The sequence below is a fragment of the Alligator mississippiensis genome, chromosome 14 (genome assembly GCF_030867095.1).
Source record: "Alligator mississippiensis isolate rAllMis1 chromosome 14, rAllMis1, whole genome shotgun sequence".
Classification (NCBI taxonomy): domain Eukaryota; kingdom Metazoa; phylum Chordata; order Crocodylia; family Alligatoridae; genus Alligator; species Alligator mississippiensis.
Window position 1 is genome coordinate 7,533,143 of NC_081837.1, and position 18,447 is coordinate 7,551,589.

Genomic DNA, 18,447 nt, shown 5'->3' on the forward strand with positions numbered 1-18,447 from the left:
TTTCTGCAAAACGTGTAACTATGAGTCTACCCCAGTTGGGTGCTGGTGCCTTCAAATCCCATTGCCTTCAGCAACTGCTGATGGCATGTGGTACCTCCATAGGTCCCTAGCCAGACATTTGTATATGCCATCATCATAACTAGAGGCAAATGAGTTTGGGGTCCCAGATCCGAGTTTTCTGTCTTTTGAAAAGGGAAACGCTTTTTCAGATGGGGCTCTCCAGTTTGCCTTTGTTATCCTTTGGGGATGCACGAGATGAAAACAGCAAAAGCTCTTTTCTATGTTCACCCCATATACAGGATATGAAGTTAGGCAGTTACTCCTAAAAAGGCAGACAACTCTGCCACAATGATCCAGTGCTTTCAAGCATCTCTGATGAACAGCAGCTCTCCTGCCATGTAGCTCTGATCTCCACTGAGGTCAATCAAGGCTCCAGCTCACGTAACAAAAATACAACCTTATTGAGAAAACCCCTGGATTTGTAAAAGAGAAAATAAACCTGTAGCAAATCTGTTTTCTCTACAATGCTAACTGCATTAGAAGTGAAAGGGAATAAATTTGTTTAAAGGTGCTTTGGGGATAGGGAATAATTCACTTTAAGATCTGTCCACTATGCTATGGAAACTGTGCTAGCAACACAGGCTGGAGTGAACACCATTTCCCATGCAAGTGCAAACAGATTTTTGTTCCCTACTGATTGTGCTCTAGACAGCCCCTCACTTCAGGCTTAGTTTTATAAACACAGGTCTAACACAATTCTTAGGAGAAATACCCTTGTCTACACTGGCAAGGGAAACTGTTCTGGACCCTACTGGCAACAACTCCTGCCTCTTAAGTTTCAAGGGTAAAAGTGGACAAGACCAAAAATTGGCTGGATTTTTCAATCAAACCTATCCAACTGTACTGTTGAGAGTATTATGCTGCTAGAAAGTCAACTCTAGCAGTCCTTACACTGAAGTCAGTGGGAGTTCTGAGCAAGTACGGACAAAAGGATGTCTCCTACAGAAAATCTCTACTCAGAAACAGATTCAAACCGTACAGTGGTCAGGAGGCTGAAGGTCGTCCTGCAACTCTGCAGAAACCACAACTAGTTGACAAGCTCCTTACAGTCTAAACTGGGTTGGAGTCGTTTCTAGAGGAACTTGGCCTTACTGCAGTTTTACTGCCCGCTATTAACTGCTTCGAGCCAGTAACATGCATGGAGTGGCATATGCTAGCATATGGACCATCCTCTTGTCCTGACCCAAGCAAAATTTCCACTGGCTGCAGCGGGAGTTTTGCCTGTGTTAGGAATACAGGATCAAAGAGTGGAAAAAGGAGAACGTTAGTTGTAATACAACATGGAGAAATGGGACAAGGAACAGAAGATTCAAACAATAAACAATGAAACGTGTCTTAAACAACCTCCCAAGAGTCTGGCGAGAACCAGCCAAAAATCCTTGCATCACCAAAGGCAATGAGAACTTGGTAGGATCAGACACAGCCATCAAAAAAGATGGAACAGAAGATGGTGACTTAAGATAAGAGAGGGTTGCTCTTTAGTGCAGGTTTCACTGTATTGTGTAAAGACACACTGTGAGGTTATACATACTGATTTAATGGAATATACTGTTATCCTATACAAAACTAAATTTCATTTCTTTTTTTTCTTTTTTTTTAAAGAAAAAGCTCTCAAAAGCACTCGAGCTTCGGAGCATTCCACGTGCGCATTTATCCCTTTTCTAATCCGTTCGCTATCCTGCACTAAAACGTAGTCAGTTCAAGAAGGAAAAAAAAAAAATCAACTTATTTTCCATCAGCTTCCCTGTCCCAGGTTCCATTCCACCAGACCAGTGAGCTATATTGCAAAGCTGCGAGCTTGAAATCACTGCCTCCGTCAAAATGCTTTTAGGAAATGGAACTGGTGTGAGGAATCCTGAAATAGAGCTGTGCAGAGAGAGTTCTGCAAAATCAATTATTGCGTTAGCAGAAAAAAAAATTGAAACAATACATATTTTAAACTGTTGAAATAAAAAAAAAGATAAGTCTTATTTCAACGTAACTAAAATCGAGTCATTTATGAAATTCCAACAAATGAAGTCCAGTTGTGTATTCTTTTTCCTTTTATTAGACAGGACAGAGAATTTCCTTAAAATGCCATAACAAGTCACAGTGATCTTAGATGGTTTTTTGAAATGTAATATGCTGAAGGGAAATACCTTTAACATTGTTTACTATATTTGTTAGTATCATTTATTTGTACCCTGGTCCACCAAACCATCTGTCTTTAACGTTCCTTGTTTAAAGAGGACACTCTGCCTTCTTCCTCCAAAAATGAATTTGAAGTCGTCTAATAATCCAGCAAACAATCATCCTTACCATAAGCCTTCTTCAATGTTATATTTTTTCATATATATATATATATATATATATATATATATATGTATATACACATATATGTAGCTATGAGCAGGTACATATATATACATACATACATATAAATATAGACTTCTATTACTTTTTTATCATTCTACGCAGTGTCTTAGTAATGAGATCAGCATTTTTTTTTTTTATTCTACAAAGAAGCAACACATGTAAGGGGAAAATTAAAGTCTTAAGAACATCATATTCATATTTCACTGATTACACATAAAAGGAAAAAAAAATCACCATGAACAACTGTCATTAAAGTTTTCTCTGATTAGCAAAATTCAAGTGCAGAGAAGCCCTGTTTTTCATTACCACTGCCAGGTTGGATACTGAAGGGTTAAAGATGGACGTGACACTCCCAACCTCATGTGTGTTTCTCTTCCTGTTTTCACAGAGTTTCTGCACTTCTCTTCCTTGGAATCAGACGTGGTTGGAATGTATGGAGTTTCGGGACAGGCTGCCCGCCAAAGACTTTTACCAAAGGGCTTCCTGCTCTAGGCCAGCTTCAGTGTGCTCACTGGGAATGACGGCATGGTGACCATAGTTACCGGGTTTAGGACTGTTTGCCCAACTAACTGTTGATGGTGGACAACTTGGGTTCCTACAGCAGGCTTGGTCATCACCGCTTGCTGGCCTAGGTTTGTGGTTCCATTTACTTGCTGGTGAGAAATAGTGTGAGCGATATGACTCACAACCGGTTGGCTGACAGCCACGGGTTGAGGATATATGGGTAACTGCTGGCCAAGGTGGGTCATGTGATTTATGGTAGCCGGGTGCACAGTGATGTGGCCAATAGGCTGAGCAGCAGTGGTAAGTTGTACAGGGCTGGACGTGGAAGGTGCAATGTGAGCAATGTGCTTGGTCTGTGGACCCTGAATCACATGGTTGACAGTCTGTATGACTGAAGCATGGGTGGTGGCCGTGTGGGCGATAACAGTCGATTGCACTGTTGAGGCCGCCACGATGTGAGTCTGTGCAGGGACAATCGCCTGCGGCTGGACCAGTGCCTGGGTCTGGATGGGAGGTTGCGCATGGGGTGGGGTTTGTTTCTGCTGTATAGACAGGTGCTGAGGCAAAACCGCTGGGTGATGTGAAGCAGCATTTGAAGGGACGGCTTTCAGGAGCTCGGGGTGCTGGCGCTGGGTTAGTTTTGGTAATGAGTTCACTGGCCTGTCATCTTCCATGTCTTCATCAATGTTGTCTTCACCTTCTGGAAAAAACGAAAGGAAGAAGCTCCGGTAAAGAGAATGCAGAGGCTGAATCCGACCAACCAGGTTCGCACAAAAGGGAGGAATGGATTATAATCAGCAAGACAGTCACCGATTTAAAGTGTGAAGGTGCTGAACAGCCAAATTCAATGCCTCCCTTTTCTAATAGAGGCCTCACCAACCTGTAACAGGTTGGTCTGGTCCCTGAAAAGGTGTGGGGTCAGCCAGTCCTATTTGATTAGCAGACCCAGTGGGAAAGGAGTCAAGCAGTGCCTACCAAGAACCAAGAGAGCTCAACTGGGACAGGGAAGGGCAGTGATCCTGGAGCAGTGAGAAAGGCATCTGGTCCTCAGAAGCCTTGCACTGGTGAAGGGAGTCGCTTTTGTGCTGTGTTACCTCATGAGTCTTCAACTGAATTAAACAGACTGTGCTCTGAGGGACGGGTCCAAAAGAGGGTCTGGAGAGGTGTCAGTCCTTCCTGACTGAGGGTGGGGAAACAAGACAGCAGCCTACACAACGCTGGCAATCAGCAGCTCCCCCAACCCACTCAGAGCCCAGTTCCCAAAGGAGGGGTTGTACAGCAGTGCAAAACCTGCCTTTGACAAGCACCAAGGAAAAGTGATGCCATAAAGATGTCAAGTGAGTGAAGGAATCTGTTGACGGGGGACAAGGACAGTACTTGGTTCTCAGTTTGCAAAGGATGAACATTTCAACTTCACAGATACCCAGGGAGAGGATGCTTGGGAAAGAAAAGGAAGTCAGGGCTACACACCCCAGAGTTAACAGAACTGGGGCAAATCCTACACTGACAAACTTTTTTTGGTATAAAGAGACCTTACTAACTGGAACTAGTGACTTTCCTGCCAAGTCATTCTGTGGGTGGCACCTTCCCTTCCACTCAGATTAGGAAGGAAACAGTGATGGGGAAATAAGGCAATGAGATTGCCTCACCCCATTCTGGCTTTGGAATAGGGGAAACTGGTCTAATCACCGAATTGCTCAGTCAGTGCAGACAAGTGGTTACCCCCCTGAAACCAGGACCTTGACTTGCCTTGCTTGTTCTAAAAACAGCCATGCCACAGTGCTGGAATATCTTAGACGATGCAGAAGCTTGAGGAAACCAGGGAAGAGCTTTTCCTTTCCTACACCCTGATTTTACTCTTATGCTGGGTTGCTTTAAGAGATCCTTCCCTGCAGATTTTAGTGGAAGAGATGTAGGGTGACACTTCCTTTCATTGCGTTTCACTCCTAATTTCCATCAGTCTCACTTCTAAGTCTGTTGATGCTTAGATATTATGGTGATAATACAAGGACCAAAACACAATTGGCAAACTCAGGTTTTCCCTTCTGGCTGCTGCTGTATCACCCGCATGCAGTGTCTTGAGTGGATTGCTCATCTCTTTGAAGGAACTGTTACATATTATTACAGGCTGTTTATCCCCACAGATCTCTGCAAAAGCATTTCACATCCATGAACTGTCTACTCTTCATACAGCAGACTGGAAGTAAGGCCAAAAGAGGGCCCCTCTTACTGATACATTTGTCGAAGGGAATGGTGTGTGTGAAAAGGCTTTGCTTCCATAGGAATCATTTAATCTTCACTACAGGTCCTTCTCAGCCAGTGTTAAAGTTTACTGAACTGTTCCAGTGCTCCGGTGATTTCTTCCTCTATCCTGCTCTCTTCTAAAGACTTTTTCCTACATAGCGGGACCTTTCCCCTACATCTGCTTCCCAGAGCCAGTCAGTTCTAACAAGCAGGGATGTGTGTCGTAAGAACTGAGTTTGGAAGGCAGGGAGCTGAATTGTTCTAAGTCTCAGGAGGATGCTTAAATTGCAAGCCTAATGTACAAACCAGCACATATAAACAGCAGTATCATGTACTTACCTAGCACTTTTCAGGCAAAATTATTGCTGCCCCTTCTAAAGCTGGACAAGAATTACTATTGCAAAGCAACGAGCTAAGGAAAATATTTTTGAATGTGTCCTCTGACTTTGGATACTCAAACCACATACCTTTTGCTTGGTTTACAGAAGTGCTGTTCACAGTTCCACCCAAGTCAACAGGAGCTCCCAGGTGCAAGGAGGTAAAATTGGGCACCCAAAATCAGAGGATGGGTTTTAGAATTTGGGCCTAAGTAGCTTGTCCAGCACACCAGAACTCAGGTCGTCTGGCTCTTATCACCAGGCCAGTTTGCTTCGCACCCAAGTGCTGACTCCAACTTCCAAACACAGGACTTGGATGTACCATGCAAGCCTGGCTCTGTGAAGATTACCTACCTGTTAATGTGCCTGAAAAAGTCCTATTTATTTCAATTTCCAGATTCCTCCTGGAGAGGCTTGAAATACCTAATGCACTTTAACACAATTACAAACCAGATGGCAGGCTTGCATGCATGATACAACCCTTCAACCCCAGAATGGGGAAACGTGTCCTAGAACCACATCTGAATCCTCCAGCATCATTTACAAAACACGGCTGTTGTTGCTTTGGAAACCCCCCCATAAATGCAACAGAGGTTTTAAGCAAAATAATGTGGATGCACCCACTTGGCAGTGAAAGCAGTTTTGCTAATAGCATTGAACTGTGCTGGGAAGAATAATTTAAAAAGTGCAGACCAGGCTAACATGCTGCAACTCGTTAGGTCCTGTTACAAAGCCCAAATGGGGGATGGCTTAGTGAAAAGCTTTCGTGATGCCAAATGGAGGTTTCATCACCTGGTACCAGATTCAGGGATCTGAAGCAAAAAGCGGGGGAAACTGGCTGTTCCACATGCTTTTACTATCAAATGTGTATGTATCTGGCAGTGGCCACGGAGAAGGTAGTGGTACCTGATGCAGTCGAGGTAGATGCCTGGTCATCCTCTGGCTGAACTGTCTGCCGAATAATTCTATCGATTTCCAAGATGTCCATCCATTGGCTCAACTCGTTCTTCAGTTCTGCCAGTCGCTGCTGGGTAGCAATCTTTTCTCTTGCCAGCCGCTCCATCTCATGTTCATATTCCTTCTCCTTTCTCTTTAAAGTCTGAGGGTAGGATAAAGAAAGTAACGTAAGGAGAACAAATCAAACCGAGACCCTCTGTAAACAGGACACTCCCTTTTCCCTCTGATGGTTTTCTTTATCATTCTTTGTATGCCTTTGAAACCACATAGAAAAGGAGAGGGTTTGAAGTGACTAAGTAGAAGGTTTGCCTAGTCGATCCTATGGAAACTCTCCTGTAGTAAGAACAATGCTAATCCTAGCATATGAGCGCAGCTCCACACACAAAGTGCTTAACAGGGCACAAGTAGACCAGATGCAAGGAGGTGCAACTGCGTGGATATCGCTAGAACTGTACCTGCTTTTATTACATCCAAATGGGACCCAATATATCCACAGGCCTGAGTAATAAAGCTTGAGTGCGTTTTTGTTCCAAAACCAAGGTTTAATGGGTTTTTTTCATTTTGAAATTCTTAATAGTCTTATGTCAAAATAAACAGTGGTGCCTGTGCCAACATCTCTGAGCTATAGACTATCGAGTCTGGAACAAGCTCTGGCTACATTAAAGGCTGCATTTCAATCTATGAGCTGTCAAAACAGCTGCGCTCTGCTGGGACAATGGGAACCGCAAAAACTTTTGAGGAAAGAGCCGAGAAGGAGAAAAGGATTCTCAGTCAAGAGATCCAGACATGGAATAATTTTCCTAAGTAGACTGAGTGAATCCAAAGTCTGGTCCTCTTTTGGAAATACTGTGAGTTTCCCCTTTGAAAAAGCCATAGTCAGAATAAGATCTAAAGAAAATATACAACAACTTAGAACAAATTAAACAAATTAATTAACCAAAGGAAAACTCCAGGAGAGAGGAAGAGAGAGGAGGTTCTATCTCAGAAAGGGAGGAAAATTAGAGATTATGGAAGATGTGCAACAGAAATTAGTATAAAGTCCTGAGATTGACAGACACACCCTTACACTGAATATATCTTTATACAGGATAAATTACCATCACTAAAACATTTTGCATCTAATATCAGGACTATGGCCAAGAATTTGAAGACTAGTGATTTCACATCATTCCGTGTTTGGATGTCCAAACCGTGATGCCTTAAATGGCTCTGATGTTCAGGAAGTACTGAGCATCCATCCTTTGAAAACCTGACCCTTTCAAGTGTCTGATACTGGGTGCAAAACACCCCTGCCTCCAAATACCTAGTCATTTCTAAAAATCGAACCCCAAAGCCTACACGGGAGCTAGAATTTGCTTGACCTCTGCCCATTCAGCAAGGGTCTGTTTAATTTCCACGATAAAAGGAAACCTCTGTAAAAGTCAGGGTCACCTGCTGCCCCGGTGAAAATATAGGTCCCGCTCCTGAGAAGAACTGGCTATTTGTGATTCTGCTAGATAGGGCGCTTACTCCAGGCCCACATCACCAGTTAACAGATTGCCACACTATTTCCTAGAAGATGAGACAAAACACGGCCTGCAAATCTCACCTACTGATCCTTCGCTGACGCTTCCATTTCTGTATTCCTTTTGAACTGACCCAATGCCATTGAATGTACAACCCAAACTGGGGAGGATCATGCCCAAATGCAACGTAGCACAGGTGGCACTGAACCAACGAGTGTAATATGGAGAAGCAATAAAACAGGACTTACTGTGCAAGACATTTCTTCCAAGTGCCCACGCCACAGTGCACACTGCCCACAGCTGCCAGCTGGATGTAAAGCTTTCTAAAAGCACGGCTTCGAGTGTAAAGATCTGCCCTGACGGAGGGAACATCCAATCCGGCAAGTCAGCTCCATGGGTCTGGCAACTTCTCGCGCTGGATGCTCCGGAGCAACACAAAAGCATCCCAGGACACACCTGGGCAACTGTGCATGGCTGCATGTGGGAGATGGAGAAACTCCTGACTGGCTGATACTCACAGTATACGATCCGAAGCAACTACGAAACAGGCTAGACTGCCTCTGACCGGTGCCAGGTTAGGGTAGGAAGATGGGCTCTGTAGCATCCAGATCCAGACAAGTGCTAAGCACCCACCACTTCCTTTAACTCCAGAATTCAGAATCTGTCAAAATCAGGTCTTAAAGAGTCCTATGGTGAAATGACTAACAGCCAATGCACGGAAATCTCAAGCAGATTCATAGATGTTCAGGGCTGGAAGGGACCTTGCAGATCATCGGGTCCAGCCCTCCCACTCTAGGCAGTAATTTGTATCTGCTGTGTTTCTGGGATCTGGGACTATCTTGCTCTGGTCTATACTCTGTTTCTGATGGGTCCACTGGAGGAAGGACAGCTGCAAGGTCAGACAAGCGACACTATAATATACAGGTCAGTGATATACCAGTCTTCCCAAGGGGTCATCTCACAGCAGAGGTCTTTGCTTCAAAGGGACAGTGGCACACTTAAAACTCCCCCATACTATAAGATTTAAATTTCAGCAGGACCAACTCAGACCTTGCGAGGCAGATAGATCATATTCCACGTGGTTTACTGTACGTGAGAGGAGACCGTAACAATCCAAGATCACATCTGCTCTCAGTGAACCCTGACGCTCCCTCTGCATTTCTCATAGGAGAGGTGTTTGTCCCAGAGTCCAAGTTTTCCCTTCCCTAAAGTGCTGGTGGCATTTTTGAACCAGGTGGTTGACGCTCCTTGCTTGTAAGTTAGCTGTGTATTAGGAGATGCTGTCTGCATACAGTTTGGGGCCTTCAGTATACAGAGCATGATTGCTACTAAAAACTGTTTTACTACCCAAACGTTAATTTTATCTGGGAAAATCCTGGCCTATGCCAGGGAAGGGGAAAAGAGTGACTGTAAATGAGAAAAAGAACAAAAAAAAAAAGGTGTTCATGCTCTCTGACATAAAAACATTAAAATATGGCCAATTTAACCCAAACCCTTAAACCTGAATGTGATTAAGTTTACAGTGCTAATGAAGCATATTCCTTTCGAACAAACTAAACTCGGCTGCTGCCTTCTCTCTTTCCTCCTCTCCCTCACCCGCAGCTCTGACAACACACAGAAATTAAGAACCGAGAAGCACTGAATTTTAAATCCGATTCCTGTGGAATGTGAAAGCCAGACCCTTCCCAGCACAGCGCTTCCACCCCGCTGATTTCCTAAGTGAAATGCCAGAACACTGACTGTACGTGCGTGGCAAATGCTGACATGAAAGAGCCTCCCGTAAGGACATCAGCAAATGAATCACGGAGGCAGAGCACACACAAAATACACGGAACTTAAGCTGATGAAACAGCAAAGGAGCCAGTGCAGGACCTTCACAGGGTAATTATAATGTCTAACCAACGGCATGAACCTGGATAGCCCTTTTTACTTCCCTCCCCCATCCCAGTCTGAAGGAACTCCTTGTTCTGCTGCAAAATCGCTTTAGATCAACAGCGCTCAATCCTTTGGCCCCATGAGTGGATCTGCTGGCCGGATCAGGCCCTGAGTGCCCAGTCTGTGCCCCATACTGCCTCTGACTGGCCCTGCAAGCCTGGATCTGGCCCCGTGCAGCTTTGGCTGGCCCCCACACACCAAGATTGCACCCTGGAGCCCACACCACTCCCATGTAGGCCTGTATACTTGCTGCCCGCTTTTCAGACTCGTGGGGAGCCTTGTGGGTCAAATGACATGACGCTGGGGGCTGGACATCTCCTGTCAGCCAGGGATTGAGCACCTGCACTTTAGATCAATAGGTGTCCCTAAGCAGCTCCAAACATCAGCCTCATCTCACCTCTCCAATTAGTGTTTGAAGAGGGATCAAGGCCACGGGCAGGTGTCCAAGAAGCACCATAACAAGAAATATTTTTAGGTGTGTCATTTGTGGGGTCCGGCTGATGGAGTTATGACCGGAAAAATCTGCTGCCCGAAGCCTCAATGGGAGGGGAGCATGCAGGCGGTGGGCACGGCTACCATAACAGCGGTGGAGCAGCAACTCTTCTCCAATCCAGTGCCCAGGCAAAACCCCACTATGAACGTATGAAATTATCACCAGGTAGGAGATCAGCTTGCTGCTCCCAATGTAGCAGGGAATAGGGTCATAGAGAAGAGAAACCAGTATGGAAGGAACCCTTTTACACAGTAAGAAGAAATAAGCAGAGTTACAAGTATTAACCAGTTGTCCAGCTTCACCCCGCTACAAAGCACTCCTAAAGTAGAAGGGATAGATTACACTGGGCATTGCAGGGGAAATACTGAAGCCAAATAGGAAAAAAAACAAACCCAGAGCACACTTACCCCAGCACGGGAAGCAAGCTCCACTCTGTCTAGGTTGTAGACCCTGGTGGGGCTTAGGTGAGAGCCAGGTGCCTGGCTGATCAGACTGGAAGAGTTGTGGGAACGTACACAATGCAGAACCGCAGGCACCCCTGGCACTTTCAGGTTAAAAGGAGAGGGGTCTCATGCCACCTCCAAGGTCAGGCAGCCATGGGGTGGCGGGTATTGGCTCTCAGCTTTGGACATAAGCACCAAAGCCCTTGTTTGAATCTGGTTGCGAGCAACTGCATCAACCTGATTTATACTGCCAGGACAAATTCAGCATGGGTGTAAGTGGGGGCCAGCGACTGCAATGGGGGTTGCATTTGCTTTGCACTACAGCTGGATTTCGTCCAGTGTAAACACTCTGCAGAAAGTTAACCGTTTCACTCCAAAGGGAGAATTCTTTTACCCTATCTTTATTTTATTTAAACCCAGAAAATAAAAGAATCCCCTCATGCCAGAGGTTTATAATGAAACTCCCCGACAGGCCTTTTGATGAGGGTAGCAAAAGAAGGGGCCAAAATAATAATGTGTACGCAGGCCACAAGTTCTTTGACTACTACAGGTTCAGATAAAAGAGGCCAGTGCTCCTGACCATAGTTCAGCTCTGATCTCTATCTTTGGAGACCTCATTTAAATCCAGACTAGGCAATAGGAGTTTAAAATTCACGCGTTGATCCTGAAGCCCATTCTTCTGCAGCTTGTGGGTGGGTCGTTGCGGGAGCACTACAAAACCGTGCAGCACTTCATACAAATGTAGCTGCGCTCTGATTTCTATGTAGTGGAGGAGACCGGGGGGGTAGGGCAAGCTATTCTCAGATGTACAAGAGTACCTCTGCTGGAATCGTACCCGCGCAAATGGGGCAGCATTTGTGATCTTGGTAAATGCAGGAAAGGCCGACGCTAAAATTACTCATAAACCTACAAAACCTGCCCTTCCCTATGCATAATCTCTCTCCGAAGACACGTCCACGTGATTAGCCGCATGGCGGGAGGAGCGAAAGGAGAGAGCAGAGCTGATTAGCTTTCAAAAAATCGTCCCACGCAGTCTCAGGGCCCTTCCTGTGCACGTCACCACAATCCGGACTTGGACTGGATTTCCTTGCCTTCTGCGAGCGCAAAAATCGAGCCATAGGGGGAGCATGACACTGGGTGAGACAGGGCGGCAGCTTGGGCTTTAATTAGTTACAAACATTAATTACCAGAAGGAAAGCAACCCCCTAGCAACAGTCACCAGACACTCTCTTGGTTGCTGGCTCAGAGATCTGCTCTGATGCGGGCTGAGTAATCCCCTCCCTTGTAGCTCACATGGCTCTGGGACTGCCTCCTGCATGACGGTACTCCAGTGCCAGCCCTTCCTCCCCGTCCCCCGCCTTCCTCTGCTTCTTAGCCGAACTACACGTGTCAACAGCCTGAGTCCCTCCCTCTGCTGGGAAATGACTTGACTGGGTGCCAGCTCTCAACAGCTACTCACTGTAGCTACACATTCCTTTTAGGGCTTGTGCAAACCGCCCTCCCAACACGGGTGTGCGTGCGTGCACTGGGTGCTCGTGGCGGGGAAGCGTTCCCAGAGGGCACTGGCACAAGGAGTCATAGCACGGCATTTCCTAAGACGCGGGGGCCGCCTCTGAAGCCGAAAGCCCCACGTTACGTAGGCCGGGCATCTCCCTCCGTGCGGAAGGAGGCACGTCCTCGTCGCGGCACCGCTCGGTTTTATTAGCAATTATCGGGATGCTTCCCCACCTTCTTAGTGCTTCCCATCTGAGGGTCCTGCTGTTCTTACAAACATGAACGCGCTCGTCTGAAGCATCGGTACAGCTAAAACAATATCAGAGCCTGCGCTGCACTGCTGGGCAGGGAGACGCACCCGCTGGCCTGCATGCATCAGAAAGAAAACTTTCACCTCCAGCCGGATGTGGTGTTGCTCCTTCCACCAGTCCCTGTCTCAAGAGGCTTTGCTGAGTGGGGAAGGAGCCCATGACAGTTTGCAGCGAGGGCTCCCAAGAGTTGGGGCTGAATGAGGGCATCCCCTGCCTGTTTCAGATGCTGGGCCTGGGCAGGAAGTAAGGGTGCAAGGCTCTGCTTCTCTATGAGGCAGACCCATACTAGCGCTTCAGGATGTCATACTCGGGGGCTCCGTTCTCTTCACTCCCCTCCTTGACCAGCATTGCCTCTTGATCCTTTCAGGTACGGTTGCTATGCTGTGCTGACCCGTCCATAGGGGCCTATTTTCACTCTCCCTCGGTGTCGGACACTAGGCTGCTGGGTAATTCACCTGGAAGGTCACAATGGCAACCAACCCTCTCAGGCTTTGCTTGCCCATAATCCTCGACAATGGAGGGCATCTTTAGAGGCTCCTTCCAGTCCCTTAAACCACCTTTGCTAAAACAGGAACTTATTGCAATGCACAGATCACCAAGCAGCCTGGCTGGGAGCCACTGCTGCACCACAAGTGAACAATTATAACCTACAGCAATTCCCTTTGTTTATAAATAGGATACAATATGCGTGCTCTCATCTCACCTGTCTCTTAGTTCTGCGGCTGAGTCAGCAAACCAGACTAGAATTGAGAGAATAAGAAAACCACACTGCCATCAAACTGCTGAAAACGAACATGAAATGATGATTGCAAGACAAACGATTAAGTTGCGAGACGAAAAAGGAATTCATACAAATATCTTTGGAGGTTTTATGTTTCATTAAACCAGCCACGTGTTGACCTGGGACAGTCGTAGGTTTTTAACAACTGTCTGACCCATTTTCCCAAATAGGAATGGTTAGGAAAGACAAAGGTTAAGACTCTGATAAGGAGTTTTCAAGCGCTGGTAACTGGGATAAAGATTATGCTGTCTGCCAAGGTCTGGAGAGATGCACATTCTCCAAGTCTGACCTAAGCCTGATAGCCTGAACGGTTAAATCTTTGCCTCTAGCAACTCCCCCTCCAAAGGGTCATTTCCTCCCTTCATACTGTCCCGCTGCTTCATTAGGATATGGTCACAGATGGAGCTTCCTGTCCTGAAGCAGAGACGTGCTTTATGTGCAGAACTTTCCTTGCACGTTTAATCTGATCCCCCCCCAGCCTGGGTTCAGATAAAAAGCCTACTCTGACAGCATTCGCTGCATTGCTGCCTAAGAGCCATTCTCTTCCCTCAACAAACATATGCAGGGTGGCAGATTGAGTATGGAGTGGGACATGCAAACACAAAAAAAACCCCTTGAACAACCACGCTGGTGAGCTCACAGATGTCCCTTGCAGTTTCCAAGTGCTGTCTGCTGAATCCTCCCAGCTGTATTATTTTCCCTTTATGACTAGGGAAACTATGGTGGAGAGGCTAAGTGCCAATGCCAGAGCAGGGGTTGGAATTCAGGAGTCCTGTCTCCCAGTCTAGTGCTCAGATCATTAAGTTGTCTCTTCCCTCTTCCCCCTTCCACCTGAATTCTGATTTTCTGACAGAAGTTCATGCATGTGTGCCTCTGACGCCTCTTTACTGTAACAGGAGGATTTGGCCCAAGATACAGACTTGTTATTTCCTCCTAGGAATCATCTCTTCATTGTTCTGCATCATCCGTCTACCTGAGGACCAGACAGGAGTCCACTGGACTCAGCAACACGGAGCCAGTTACTTCTCCGTTAGGAAGGAGTGAGAAATCATGACTAGACATTATACCCACATAGCTCACATGGCAGTGAGAGAAGCCAAAAAATGGGCCACAGGGTTTATCGTTGCTTTGGGTGTTTTAAACACCAGTGCACAGGATGGTACCGTGCACAGCTGAAGTCCCTCTTCCCAAAGCGAATGATATCTGAAACACACAAAGGCCCCAAATCCACAATGACACAAAATTGGCCCAAAATTCCTTCCACCTACCAAGCAGCTCGAAAAGAGCCTGGCAGCACTAGATCATCAGTGGATTCATTTTTCATCTGTAGAGCTCCCTTCCCCCAGAGTGACAGAACAAGCACTTGCAGAGATAATGCATGCTCAAGGACAGTCGTGGCTGCGCTGAAGGAATCCAAGGTTAGTGATCTACGGCTTGCATTTACTACGAGAGCACTGACACTACAGTTACGCAGTGTTACTACAATGCCCTAGTTTTTCTGGTTTATCATTTTTCACCCTAAAAAAAAAAATAAAAACCTTTGGTTGGGATTTTATACAAACCTTTGGCCTAGTAACTATTGGGGGAGAGGAGATGGAGATTTTCACCTCATTCCATCTGACTGTTTTTTTGTTGTCTAAGAGCAAAAAAGTATAACACAGGGGTTTTCTCACAGGCTGCATCCAGATGAGTGCAGACCAGCAACTGTGCTGGCCCCAGCAGCCTTACCCGAAGTCCTGGGGGCCTCCCGGGGCTGCAGCTGTGGTAGGAAGCCTGGCCAGCACCCGGAGCACAGCTCCAGCCAGCCAGGCTCCTGTTTTGGGCAGCACGCCGCTGCCACATGTGCCACCCTGCTTTTTTTTTTGACCCCTCAAGGTAGCAACATGGAAACGCCTGCATTCGTGGTGCGTAGCACCACAGCCCTATGCTGCATGGCCATGCTCATCTGGACACAGCTGCACTGTTCAAGTACCCAAGTGTGGGTTTTTTGGGCTCAGACTGACTTTCTCCACGGCATGCTAAGTAGACAGTGAGGAAGCAAGCCTTGTGCATGTCCAGGAAGAGTGTTAAAAATTGCACTGCTGAACAGTGCATCCATGCGCTGTTGCAGCATCCATGACCTCATGTAACAGTATGCCTAATGAAATACTTCAGGTAGGTACTTAAGAGATCTTTATAGCCAATTAATGCAAGTCATTCTCCAGGGACCATCTGTGCTTCATAGTGACTGTCCCAAGTTCCTTCTGTACCTGGTCTGCAACCCTGTCACCTACCACAGTTATGTTTAGGAGAGGGCAAGGTAGTGAAGTAGATTTGCAATTTACAGCCAAAAAAATCTAGAGTTTGATCCTGATTCACGCACTGTTTCTTGGCCTTGGGCAAGTCATTTAAATAATGCGTGCCCCTGTTTCGCCATCTGTAAAACAGCAAATCCTTTCCTACCTGAGAGACTGTTGTGAGGATCACTTAGTTTTTGGATCTTGTAAACAACTGTAAAAATATCATGTGTTACTATCATCTCACAGTATTTGCTGGTAACAGCACAAGGGGTTTCTGTTATTTTGGTCATTGCAGGAGACGGCCATGGGACTGTGCTGAGCTGACAGGGAGGAAGCAGAGTGAGGTTTTACTGGCCTCTGGAATAGGCAACTCTAGAAACAAGGCAGTCATTTGGTAGCGAGCACCACTGTAATTAACTCATCACAGCTCATGTTCAATTCAAAAAATGTGTGGTCCTGATGTTCTGAAACCAAAAGAAAAGCTGAGACCAAATCCAGATACTTACATGGAAGCAATTAATGGGCCCAGCTCCATCAGCGCACAGCACCAGCTTTACGTTTTGCACAATCCACAGGACACCAAAGGTCCAGCGACACCGTACAAGGCTCTAACTACTGTTAGATGACTCTGTAACTACTGTAGAGATGACTCTAAACAAACTAGTTTGGGCACTGAAATACATTAGTATGGCGGACTGTCTGGGCTAATATAGTACATCTCTCGGTAGGACTAATTAGCCCAGGTAAAGCACCATGCTAGCATGGCTCTATTGCTTCTGATAATCAAGCTAGCCTGGGTTTCTCTGAGCACCACTGCACCGGGCCACGTGGACCTGTTCCCCAAACCCAGCTGAATGTGACTTGATCTCAGACGCAGCCTGTCACTGGCAGAGGCTGCAATCTGATTTTCGCCAGCCCAGCAAACCCACCATCTCCCACGGCTGTTGTTTTCTAAGAGGAGGATTCCAGTGAAAACCCCTGTCCTTATGTCTGTGCAAATTTATGATCGCAATTCTTTTTTTAAAATGTCAAGAATTTCAAACTATTGGTTGCCAAGGCAACTGTTACTCCACAGTGCAAGGGGGCTGCCGTGACAGCCACAACTTGGAATTTCTAGATTTTTCTGCATGGAAAAATCTCAAACAAAGCCTCCCCGCGTGGGAGTTCACACACACCAGCTCTGACACGGCGGTTACAGGAAGCATGGATCCTACTTTGTGATTTTCACTTTCAAGCACCCGTGCCTTTTGTCCTTTGGAGATTTTTGCACATGGGCTGCTGGCTCTGATGAGAAACAGTTGAGCATGCCTCCAAGAACCTCTTTGCTTTCTAAGTTAAACGCTAAGCTGCATAAGAGGCTAAGTAGCAGGAGCTGAGCAACACCAGTGAGTCAGGAATAGGGCTGGAAGAGCCTGAATTCCTCTGAGATCAGGAGGTTTTTCCATCTCCCAAATAGAAAAAAATAAGAAAGACGAATATAATGTGTGGAGAGCGAGGCTGTAGTTAGAATGAGCTTTAACACATGACCCCATCCAGCCCTCAGCCTTGCTATGTGCACACAATCAGTTACCAAAAGGTAAGTGATGAAAGTGGGTAAGTTGCCTCATTTACTGTGGGGTAAAAATTAGCACATTGGGAGTTGCTGTGGAGTAGCCAATGCGCTGTTCACACTGCAGCTTACCTCACGGTAGCTTGTTCATGTACCCATACCCTTAAGCAATTGCCTAACTTTGAATACATAATGCATAGTCTCACTAGGAATACGTGTGTGTGCTGAAAATTAAGTACATGCTTTAATGCTTTGCTGAAGGGCTCAAAGGAGTGGAAAGACTGGGTCCTAACTCTCTGGAGCTGATTGCCAAATTCCTTGTGCTGTCATTTACATTACAGGTGCGTTTACAAAGCACGTAAGAAAAATACTACCAATCGCCGGGTCCAGACGAGCAGGGGTATATGTTTTGTGGCGCTATAAACTGCATACAGAGAATATTAAAACAAGCCCCATGCTGCAAATTTGCAGCGTGGGGGCAAAATTTGCTACCAGTAAATCCTGGTAGCAAAACAAACAAAAAAACTGCTTGGAAAATGTGGCACAGGGCACGTGACAGGAGTGTAAGCCCAAAGACATGGAGTCCTCCAGGGAGATGCTCTCGCTGCCAGCCAAAGCATCTAACCTCCTTCAGTTGTGCCCTGGCTCCTCCAGTGCAACGTGAGCCAGGAGGAGCTGGGCACGGGCAGTTTGCCCAAAGTAGGACAATCTGTCCCTCCACAAAGTGAACATGCAGAGGCATGTGCTGTGGCAAAAAGAAGCAGCACAAATTTGTGCCTCTACTCTTTTTGCCGCTGCAAGCGCACATTTGGACACAGCCGATGGGGTTAGGGCAGACTCCTGCTGGGGTCAAATGCTGCATGTGGAAAAGACAACAAAAGGTACCAGGGCAGTGGCGAGTAGGCTCGGTACACGTTGGATTTCAATGGGCATCGACAAATCAAAACCCAAACGATGGTTTCTCTTTCTTGCTTCCCACGAGAACCTGCTTCTCCTCCTTGGCATGCAGCAGGCAGTTTCAGAGTCACCTTTGCTCACATGGATTATTAAGCAAAAACAGCACAATGTTAATGGCAGCAAATACAAAATGCAATGCAAGTCGTAACATTTTGCCCCTTTGTGTTCGCTCTTCCTATTGTTTCGAAGCCGCTAACATGGCC

The 18,447-nt window shown here is 46.3% G+C and overlaps 1 protein-coding gene across 2 annotated transcripts in view; it reads right to left on the reverse strand.

Annotated features, from left to right (window-relative positions):
* Positions 1 to 1,494: 1,494 nt before the first annotated feature.
* Positions 1,495 to 18,447, reverse strand: part of MNT (MAX network transcriptional repressor) — a 60,566-nt gene continuing 43,613 nt past the window's right edge. For both annotated transcript variants that reach the window (XM_006276445.4, XM_006276444.4), the window contains 2 exons: positions 6,447 to 6,639; positions 1,495 to 3,619 (listed from right to left, as the gene is read on the reverse strand). In XM_006276445.4, the coding sequence (XP_006276507.1) occupies positions 2,904 to 3,619; positions 6,447 to 6,639 (909 nt within the window). In that variant the 3' untranslated portion in view covers positions 1,495 to 2,903. The remainder of the gene's footprint in view (positions 3,620 to 6,446; positions 6,640 to 18,447) is intronic.